At 40.8% G+C, this 10,976-nt stretch overlaps 2 protein-coding genes across 2 annotated transcripts; one reads left to right on the top strand and one right to left on the bottom strand.

Moving 5' to 3' along the window:
* Nucleotides 1–856: 856 nt before the first annotated feature.
* Nucleotides 857–9,577, top strand: CSUI_009881 (p-loop containing nucleoside triphosphate hydrolase protein). The gene is made up of 4 exons (XM_068069990.1): nucleotides 857–1,343; nucleotides 2,321–2,370; nucleotides 4,419–7,120; nucleotides 9,355–9,577. Exons 1-3 carry the CDS (start codon nucleotides 938–940, stop codon nucleotides 6,156–6,158), a joined length of 2,196 nt encoding a protein of 731 aa, XP_067918035.1. The 5' UTR covers nucleotides 857–937; the 3' UTR covers nucleotides 6,159–7,120; nucleotides 9,355–9,577.
* On the bottom strand, nucleotides 9,294–10,942 carry CSUI_009880 (uncharacterized protein). Its single transcript, XM_068069989.1, has one exon. The coding sequence runs from the start codon at nucleotides 10,314–10,316 to the stop codon at nucleotides 10,134–10,136; it is 183 nt and encodes a 60-aa protein (XP_067918034.1). The 5' UTR covers nucleotides 10,317–10,942; the 3' UTR covers nucleotides 9,294–10,133.
* Between the last annotated feature and the right edge of the window lie 34 nt (nucleotides 10,943–10,976).

Genomic DNA, 10,976 nt, shown 5'->3' with positions numbered 1-10,976 from the left:
AGTGGAAGGTCTAGAGAGAGAGACTGTGAAAAAAAAAAGATCAACATCTTCTCTCTTCGTCATTCTCTCTCTCTCTTTCGTGTGCTTTACACTGCCAACGTTCATTCTTCTTCGTAAAAGAGTGGGAAAGGAGGGAGTCTTCTTGCAGGCTCTTAGCAGTCTACCGCTATGGCTATGACTATAGCTATTGGCAATGCTGTGCGGTCAAGGTAGCAACTTGTGCTAGCTATAACGCGACTACTACGACCACTACTAGGAGGGGGGGGGGAGATCTTCTCTCTTCTTCTCTCTTGTTCTTCTCTAGACTGAAATAGGAGCAGCAGTGTAATACGAATGACTACTACTACTACTAATGATGATGAGGTGGATGAAGACATGCAAATTGTCTATGCTGTGCTTTTCAATCGAGTCCCATACACTCAGTCAACCCTACAACGTGCCATTCATCTTTGAATTAATCGACTGCGTCATCTTTCTTCTTTTCTATCTTCTTGGTCATCTTTATCTGTCTTAAGAATAGAGAAAAGAAGAGGAAGATAGATTTGCAGTGTTGTAGTTCCATTCAAGATAAGCCCTCGCGTCTCAGTCTATGTACAGCAAGACCTATCTATTTCTCTACCATCTATCTTTAATCCATATCTCTATCCATCTTTCATATTTTGTCTAACTATCTCTAATCTATCTATCTATCTACCGTTACTCTCTCGATCTATCTTTATCTATCTATGATATGCTGTCTATACACAAAGGTGTGTATACATCGATAGCTCTTCACATGTAGGTATACCAACAAGTACCTCCATCTGCCTTTCCTTTCTTTTTCTTTCTCGCCCTTCTCACCTTTCTTTTCTTTCAGGCCTTTCAGAAGTACAGTCATTTGGATCAGTCCCTTTATTCTCGCTTCATCCGACTGCATTCTCCAGCTATCGAGTTGGATATGCAAGGCAGAGCACGTCCTTCTCTCGCGCAGTTGTATTCCTGGAATTATACATCTCTGGGAAATCTCCCAAATGTCTTAAAAGAGAAGAAGTACCTCTACGCCAATCCCGGGCTGACCTATGAATATCAGTTCATCAACGTTGACGACTATCAAGGAAAAGGCGAGACAGCACCTATGCCCTATTTCTATCAGAATCTAGGCGAAGCAGAGGCCATCGTATCACTTTATATGTATATGAGAATTACAGGCTATCCAGCGGAGAAGATCTCTATCTTAACAACGTATAACGGACAGCTCGCTCTTATCTCCGAAGTTTTGCATCAAAGGTGTGCGTGGAATCCTGCGATCGGCTTGCCTAAGAATGTATCAACTGTCGATAAGTTTCAGGGAATGCAAAACGACTGTAAGTCAATCTCTTTCCAACAAAGAAAGAAAGAAAGATGATGATGAGGATGAAGAGAAAGAACAAGGCGATTCATATCATCAGTGAATGTGTGTGCCAAGGGAAGCAATGTACATACACCTCAGATTCAGGCGACGACGTCTACCCATGATATCTCTCTTATACAACGAGCTTACCTCATCACGCCTATCTCATGTATACAAAGTATTAATATATATGAATGTATAGTGGTGGCGGAGCATGTATGATCTGTATATGTATATGTATATATGTGTATGACGTATGCTTGTATGAAGGTGTAGGGATGTGTATGAGTATGTATGTATGTATATATCTATGCATATATAACACGAGTATAAGTGAAGGAGAATGATACAAATGGACCATACATACATACATAGAGAGAGAGAGAGAACACTTCTTCTCTACTCTGTGCAGGTGCAGATGCTTGTTTCTCTTTTTCTTCTTTTCCAGTTTGCATGCAGAAGTTGTGTTGTTCTCTTCTCTCCCCACGATCTTCTCATCCCATGCTGCTGCAGTATGAAGCCTTTCAAGCGCTGCTTCATTCGTGTCTTAGGGACTGCGCTCCTATGTTGTCTTTCTTCTCCTCTTTTGTAGTAAAGAAACGTCTCGTGTGTGTATGAAGGATTCTTATACCTAGAGAGAAAGTGGAGGGGTGTCCCTCTTCTTGTCCTTGGGCTTTCTCTTCCTTCTTCCGAAGCAACGAGCGTCGTCTTCTTCTTCGTCACCCCTCCTCTTTCATGCAACGTATGCACTATCATGTATCCAGTGTGTACGTCTGTGTATATGATACATAACTATTACACATGGCCCTGCCTATAAGAGTATAGAGGGAGACGTGTATGCACGGAATACATACAGATGTATCTATCCATACATATGTATATATATGCGTGTACATACGATCTCTCTCTCTGTCTATAAAGATCTGTACATATGTGTATGTGTGCGTGTAGATATTCTTTTATCTCTTGTAAGGACGGAGCGTGTAGGCCATCTACGTGATGTACGTCGTTTAATCGTGGCTGTATCCCGAGCTCGCCTAGGTAAGCGACCGATCATTCCTTCCATCAAAAGAAGAATCGCAAACAGAAAGAGACAGCCATCCATCTGTCTCATTTCCTATTCCTTCTCTTCTTCTTATTCTCTCTTCCTGTCTTCTCAAGTCTTTTTCTCTTCTTCTTCATATACGCGAGGTGACAAAGACATATCTCTTCTTCTTCTTCTCTTCTTCTTCTTCTCTTCTGTTTTATGTCTCTGTTCTGTCCTCCTTCTTCTGTCGTCTCTTCTTCGTTTTCTTCGTCTTTCTCTTCTTGAGCTTCACAACTTCTTGCAGAGGATGTATCTGTCTCTCTCTCTTTCTCTCTTGTTTCTTTCTCTTCTCTCTTTCTCATATCTTCTTGATATTATTTCTTTGTGTCTATCGATGTATGAAAGATCTTGTTTCTTCACATAGATCAGTCTGCATTTGATAGATCTATATCCATCATTCTCCATTCATGTATAGAGACTTAGGTATCTTACTATACATGAGCCCTACGTGACCTTGACGCGGAAGAAGAAGTTCGTCAGCACCTAAGGCCTTACATCTCCATTCCACGTGTATACATTCATACTTATATCCATACATATATATATATACATAGAGAGAGAGATGTGGATCTATCTGTCTATCTGCCTATCCGTATCTGTCTACCTCTCTTTATTCTATCCAGCTATCTTTATTCTGTCGATGCCTCTGTCCTGAATCTTTATTTGTATCTATTTCTCTTTAATTTATCGTCATAGTGTACTAAAGAGTCGTAACGATGAAGAAGGTCTATCAGGTTGTCTCCTGAAAGGATAGACATGCTGTAAAGGAAACTTTTAGAAAGATCAAGATAAAGGAAGAAGAAGAAGGAGAAGGAGAAGTCTTTCCACATGAATTTCCTTGCCAAACATGTCTCCACCTACACACGAATCTAGACATTTATGAAGACATCTACATGCACACATACACCATATAGATAGATATGTATCGAGAGAGAGATATCGATGCATGTATGTATACATAGATGTATACATTTATGTATGTATGCATGTATAATATACGGATGATAGGTGTGTAGGTGTGTATATATCTCATGACTTGGACTGCTGCCTGCAACTTCTTCCAAACTATCCCTCCTCATCCACTCCATACGCACGCCTCTACAATCTAAATATCTGTCAAGATTCCCTTTCTTTCTTCTTTCTTCTTTCTTTCTTATTCCTCTCTCTTTCTCTTTCTGTGTGTTCGGATGTGTAAGGTCTGTATGTGTTCGGACGATGGAGTGTCTTTTGCGACTGCCTGGAGATGAGGCCTGTCATGTCCCACTTCGCCAAGAGACCCACACAGCTCGCTCTACATCTTCAGGAAGACTCCTTTCACACAAACCGAAAAGTAAAACTCCTCCTCCTTCTCCTCCTCCTCATCTTCTTCTTCTTTCTATATCTCTTCTTCTCTCTCTATTCATGTAGATCTATCTATCTATCTATCTATATATATATATATATGTATATAGATGTGTGTAGATATGTTTGGCTGCATGTCTGGATGTAGGGCGGTCGTAGGCGTGCAACAGGGAATGATAGAGATAGAGAGATAAATAGATCAAGAGGCTAGATAGATAGATAGGTATAGATAGATAGATTAAAGATAGATAGATAGATAGATGACGATCATAAGCTAATCCGTAAGATGCGTGTTCGTGTATTTCTTTCGTACATTCTTCCCGTATGTCTTTTCTTATGGGGGTGGCCTAGGTATGTCTCAAACTACAAGATTTTCTTCTTCCATTCCTTTTGCTTCTATCTCCGTGTGTTAATGTACGTCTCTATGTCTCATCTCTATCTCTTCCTTTCTTTGAGAATCTTCCTTGAAGGCTTCCTTTCTTTCTCGGTTCTCTTCATTCCAACTGCCACAAGCGAGTGTGATATCCATATCATCTCTATGTATTCTCGACATAGAGAAACGTGGGTCTCTGTTGCACTGTCTCTTTATCTCTTTCTCGTCTGTCTCTTTTCTCTCTTCAGATTCAAGAAGTCTCTTCTTCTGCCTTCTCCCCCGCCTCCTCCTCCTCTCTTCCTCTTTCTCATAGAGAAGAAGAAGAAGAAAAGAAGAAGGAGAAGAGGAGCACGATGACGTCTGTGTTACCTGAAGGGTCGACATTGATATGGAATATGGCAGATCTGTATACGATCATTCAGAATCGCGCAGTTGCGAAAGTGCAAGAATTGAAGAGATGCCTCAATCTTCTTCCTCCTACTTCTGCTCCTTCATCTTCTCCGAACCCCTCTGTCATAGAAAGAGAAAATCTTTCTTATTCTTCCTCTTCTTCTCTTTCTGCTTCTTCTGTAGGCAATTCGCGGGGCATGGGTGAGCCAAGAGCTCCTGCAGGACTCCAAGGCCTCTTCGGCTCCGTCGCCACACCTGCCGTTCTACCTCATGATGTCTCTCTTCCTTCTGATCATTCTTCCTCTTCTTCTTCCTCTTCTTCTTCTCTTCCTTCTTCTTCTTCTTCGGAGAATAAGGTCTTAGCGGAGGAGTGCGAGTCTTCGCCATCACCGAAGGAGAGAAGAAGCACAGAGTCGAGAAGAGAAGAGAAGGAGAAGGACAAGGATAAGGAAGAAGGAAGAGAAGAAGGAGAAGAAGAAGAAGTTCATGAAGAAGAAGAGGAAGAAGTTCATGAAGAAGAAGAAGAGGAAGTGTTTTTTTCTCCTCGAGAGCCCGCAGAAGACATTGAGGAGGAGATAGAGAAGAACAGAGATGGGAGTCTAGAGAAGGATGAAAGAAAGAGAAAGATTTGTGATGGAGAGATAAGAGATAAGGCCGAAGAAGAGGAGAAGCTTTCCTCTGCTTCGCCTTCGATGAGAGAGGAGAAGAAAAGGAAGACGACGAGAATGCAAGAAGAGAAAGAAGATGAAGAAGAAAGCGAACATAAAGAGAAAGAAGACTCCCCCGAAGATGATAAGAAGAAGACGGAGAAGAAGAGCAGAGAAGGAAGAGGAGAAGAAGATAAGGAAGAGAAAGAGGAGCTGGATGAAGGTTCGGAAAGAAAAGGAAGAGAAAGAGAAAAAGAAGAAGAAAGAAGAGAAAGTCCAGTAGTGACGTCGAAAGAGAATGAGGAAAGAGAGAAAGATGTGGTAGACATACAAGCAGTGAGCGAAGGAAAGAAGAGCAAGGAGAGGGTGATCGAAAATGAAGAACAAGAAGAAGAAGAGAAGAAGAAGAAGAACGCAGAAGAAGAAGAAGAGATGAAGAAGAAGAAGAAAGAGACAAAAAGCCAGAGAAGTTCCAGTAGTAGAACAAGGAAGCAAGAGGAGAGTAAGAAAAGAAGATCCAGCCACGTTCAACAAGAGGAAGAAGAAGAGAAAGAAGAAGCACAAGAGGAGGAGGAGAAGAAGAGGAAGAAATCTACTGCCCCGTCTGAGAGAGAGAAGGGAAGAACAAGATGTAGTCCGCGTCTCTCTTCTTCTCCCTTTCCGCCTGTTCCTCCTTCTTCTTCTACTACCTCTGCTTCTCTTCCTTTACCTGTAGGAAGAAAGCGAGGTGTATCTTCTTCTACGCCGGAGGCACCTTCCTCGAAAGAGAAGAAAGAAGAAAAGAAGAGCAAAGAGCTCCATCCAAGGAAAGAAGAAGAGGTCGGTGATGACGATAAGAAGAAGAAAACGACAGCGAAGAAGAAGAAACACAAAGAGGATGAAGATGAGACAACTTCTCCTTCTGCTGCTGCAAGTCCTCCTCTCCGACGCAGCGCTCGCTTTCCAAAATAAACAAACTCATTCCTCTTCATACACATGTATATAAATATATATACCTATATGTATGTATGTATATATATGTATATCTATGATATACATTTATATATATATATATGTATATGTCGATATCTACACATTTCGGAGGAGAGAGGAGACGAGCGAGTCTTGCGGAGTGACTAGAGGTGAGGACGCTGCGGGCCGGCCTTTCTCTCTCTGTATATGTGTATGTATGTATGATGACTCTGCACAGTGTCCGTAGGTTTCATATGCATAGATAGTAGACTTGTTCTACTGTGAGTTTCCTAGATATCTATACATGTGGCTATACACATGTATTTATCTATCTGTCTATTTATCTGTCTCTCTCTCCTTCCTTCCTTCCGCTCTTGATATGTGTTCCGTTCTTTCCCTTGCTATACTCCTGCAAGTATTGGGAGTAGATTCTTTTCAAGAAGACTGAGTGAAGAAGAAGAAGAAGCAAAGGATTTCTATCCTTCTCCTTCTTCTCTGTTGTGTGCGAGGAAGAAGACTTTAAGGGCGGACTGCTGCCTACGTTAAAGAGAGGAGAATGAAAACGACCATCGTCCTTTCATACAATTTCTTTCTTTCTTTTCTCTCGCTCTTAGCATGCATGCGTAGTAGGCATGATCATTGTCACTGTCATCATCGCTTCTTCTGAATTAGCTTTACAAGAAGCGAGCTATGGCTCTTCTATCATCTCTCTTTCACTTTCAACCTCTAGATCTTCTTCTCCTTCTTCTCATCCTCCTTCTCCTGCGACGACCACCATCCTTCCCTTTCTACTCTTTGTCATAACTAGGCTTGGGTCTAGTAGGGGATATGTCTGAACTTCTTTTGTTTCTTCTTTCTGTGTGCATGCATACCAGAGAGAAGGAGAGAGAGAGGAGCTGCAAAGCAACACTGATAGTCATGATGAAGATAAAATAAGATAAGAAGAGTCTCAAAATTAAAAGGTAAATATGAACTAAGGCCTTCCTTACATGCATTATCATGAGGGCACGTGAATGAATGAGGCAACCCTAAAGAGTCGTCATCCTAATAGGAACACTTATAACCCTAATCGTAAGAAGAAGAAGAATAGTCAACAGACCGAGAGACATACTGAGAAAAAAGACACACAGAGAAGAAGAAGAAGGGTCGCACTCGCCTTAGATTTCTTACTCTTCTTATGATGACGGACCACTAGGACGAGTCAAACGGATACTAGTAGTAGCAGTAGTGATAGGTGTAGTATTAGAACTCCTACTACTACGACTACTTCTAGTGCTAGTGACTCCTCCTACTCCTACTACTCCTCCCACTATTCCTATTACTATTATTCTGGTGAGAGAGTGACGAGATTGGGCTAGTGATGATGAAGAAGATGAAGAGGGAAAGTCAAGAAAAGTCGCCTCTGCCACTCCTTCTACTACTGGCACTACTGCTAGGAGGCTTGTTGTCAGTTAAAGCCTCATCCTTCTCATAGTTTGGACTGAGGAATTGAGAATGATCATTCACACACACATTAGCACTCTTCGTACCATCTATCTTTCCTATACGATGAATAATAGTTATAGTTAAACAATAGTAAGAAGAAGAAGAAGACTACCAAGAATAGAACTCATCTGAAGATCAAGAAGTGCATTCCTAGTAGGAGTAGTAGTAGTATTAGCAGTCGTCGTTTCACTATGAGAATAATGAGGATGGATAAAGCGGGGAGGAATAGAGACAGACAGACGTCTCTCTCTAGTCATCGTCACTATGATGGAAGTAGTAGTAGTAGCAATACTAAAACGAGTTGTGTGGGATAAGAAAGTGAGACTTATGATCGTCATCCTAGTAGCAAGTGTAGAAGTTTGAGGTAAATGAATAGAAAAGACAACAAGAGCAGCAAAGAATTCTCACTCTCTCTCTTTCATGATCGTTATTCCTTCACTCATGTCTTCTTTCTTTCTCTTCATTTCTTCGCTTACATCTAACTATCTATCTATATCTATCTATCTCTATATGTCTGCTGCTATAGGACATGACGATGAAGATGAACTGGTAGACTTGTTTTCTTCTCCTTTTTTGTCGTCTCTTCTTCGGACTTCTTCTTCTTCTGTCTAGCCAGCATTTACGTCCCTTCTCTCCTCTTGTACGCCATCGTGCTAATCCTAACACACACGCACTACATATATATATATATACATCAATATATATATATATATACATACATATATATATGTATGTAGTTAGTTCGAGTACGTCTATCTCTCTCTATATTATCGAGCTTCATACAATGAATGCCTACGTAGCTATTTGGCCTCAAATACAACTACAGCAGACAAATGCGACAAATGGGTATAAGCCGATCAGAGATAGATAGATAGAATCTAGATAGATAGATAGGTAGATAGATAGATTAAAGATAGATAGATAGATAGATAGATAGATTATAGATAGATAGATAGATTAAAGATAGATAGATAGATAGATAGATTATAGATAGATAGATAGATAGATAGATAGATAGATTAAAGATAGATAGATAGATTAAAGATAGATAGATAGATTAAAGATAGATAGATAGATTAAAGATAGATAGGTAGATTAAAGATAGATAGATAGATTAAAGGTAGATTCGAGATGGATGGATGGAGAGGAGTGAGTGAGTGAGAAGCACGGCCACGACTACAACAGCAACTAACGAAGAAGAAGAAGAGGAAAAGGAAAAGGATGACGAGTCCTGCTCCTCCTACTACTACTACTTGATACTGCTTGTAGTCCTAACTGGTCGTCATAGGCGTCATACGTATATATGTATATATATATTTATGTATATTTATGTATATAATGAGAGTGAGTAGAGGAGGAGTTTTCTTGTATTCACCAGGAGACCAAGAGGAATTCGAAGATGCGATTCATCGCGACAAAATGATGAAGATCAATCAGAATAGGACAAAAAAGAAAAAGAAGAAGAAGAAGAAGAACTCTCCCTACATTAATTATATATATACATATACATATATTTACTCTTTTATCTATTTCTTTCTTTCTTCATTTGTCTCTTTGCTGATCGTCGTGCGAAAGAGAAAAAAGAGACAAGCTATCTATCTCCTACCGCTATCGCACAGAACAAGAGAAATGGATTACTCGCACATGACGCTCACTCTCTCTGACTCTCTTCCCCTGTCTCCCTGTCTCTGTCTCCCCCCTGTGTCGTAAGTACCCGAAGAACGACTCTGACGTCCCTGCACGATCTCCCCAGATACCTACCGGGAGAGCACTACATGCACCTATATAAAGAAGAGGTAACTCGATCGATCGACCTATCTATCTATCTATCTGAATATCTATCTCTCTATCCATGTATCTATCGAGCTATTTATGAAGAAGAAAGAAAGGGAAGACAAGACATCATTCGGCTCAGAAAGAGAGACGGCAGAAAGGGAGGTGAAAGCAAATGTTCATGGTAGGTCAAAGAAAGAAAGAAGTTTCTGTGGGTTTGGAGATCAAACTCTTCGAAAGTTCATGAAAAGAGAAAGATAAAACGACAAGAAAGGGGAAAGGCCTCTTGCATCCTTAGTCACAAGAAAGAATGAAAGAGAGAGAGAAAAAAGAAAGAAGAGCACGTCTCCTTTGCCATACACACGTATAGAGACAGGAGGAAAGACAGAAGAAGAAGATCAACAAGAGACTGCTTAGGTGAAGAAGAAGAAGAAGAGCAAGAAGAAGAAGAAGAAGAGCTCCAAGAAATTTGACTGAAGTAGGTTGCCATTCACTTCTACGTTCACCATAGAAGCACAAACCCTCTTCATCTCCTCGTTCTTCTTTTTCTCCCTAGTCTCTCCCTTCGAGGGTCCCTTCCTATCCTTCTTCTTCTTCTCCTTATGCTGAGAAAGAAAACGACGACGTCTACTTTTCTTGTTCCTCTTCTCCTTCTTCTCCTTCTTCTCCTTTTCTTCTTTTTACACACTTGATCCATCAGGGCTCGGACATGGGAGTTTATAGCAGAAGGAAGCGACGCGTGAAGGGACGTCCTTCCACTGATTCAAACCTAGCAGATTCTCCAGCCAGCAAGTATTCCTTATATCCGTACCAACTAGACAAAGAAAGAAAGAAAGAAAAAGAACGATCAAGGATAAACAGATAGATACCTTTTGAAAGAGACATAGAGAATAGATACATGGATTTGTGATGGAGTTTAGATAGATTTCTAAGAGAGATTAAAGCTGCATAGATACATCCACTTTGGGACTACAGTATGTGGGATAGCCCTCACATAGCCGCCGTACGTGGATCAAACAGAGGATCCGTCTACAGACAGAGAGAGAGAGAGAGAGAGGACTGAGACTTCGACCAATTGCGAAACAAAAGAGATGTCTAGCTCGCCCTTTGCAAATAAACCCCTAAAGTATCTCTCCCTCTCTCATGGAGGGTCTTTTTGAGACAAGAACGGAGTAAGTAGCTGCATACACAGTTAGTGTCGGTGCATGCGCTCCATCCAACAGCCGTTGTTTCTTTCTTCTTCTTATCCCTCCTGATGAGTCTTCTCTTCTTACCGTAAATGCATACAACGCCTCAATCTCGGACTCTTAAGAAAGTTCTCCCACCTTCTTTTACTTATCAACCTCGTAAACACCTACGTGGCCCTCTACCACTTCAGCTAGACATGCATATATACATTCCTTAGTCAACGTACCTATAGATAGATTGATAGATTAAAGATAGATAGATAGATTAAAGATAGATAGATAGATAGGAAACATACATGTCGATGTATAGTAGAAGAAGAAGCATAGTGTGAAGGTCCTAGATACATCACGAATAGTGTCTCCGTAAAGCTTC

This window comes from Cystoisospora suis (assembly GCF_002600585.1).
Source record: "Cystoisospora suis strain Wien I chromosome Unknown contig_6247, whole genome shotgun sequence".
Taxonomy (NCBI): Eukaryota; Apicomplexa; class Conoidasida; order Eucoccidiorida; family Sarcocystidae; genus Cystoisospora; species Cystoisospora suis.
Note: the sequence above shows the minus strand (reverse complement) of the source record. Positions and strands in the feature narration are given on the sequence as shown.

Bases quoted from the DNA above. Each gene is read 5' to 3' on its own strand.
- CSUI_009880 (XM_068069989.1), bottom strand. From the start codon at position 10,316: ATGTATCTATTCTCTATGTCTCTTTCAAAAGGTATCTATCTGTTTATC.
- CSUI_009881 (XM_068069990.1), top strand. From the start codon at position 938: ATGCAAGGCAGAGCACGTCCTTCTCTCGCGCAGTTGTATTCCTGGAAT. The intron at 1,344-2,320 runs GTAAGTCAATCT...GTGTGCGTGTAG, and splicing joins TCAGGGAATGCAAAACGACT to ATATTCTTTTATCTCTTGTA. The intron at 2,371-4,418 runs GTACGTCGTTTA...TTCTCTCTTCAG, and splicing joins GTGTAGGCCATCTACGTGAT to ATTCAAGAAGTCTCTTCTTC.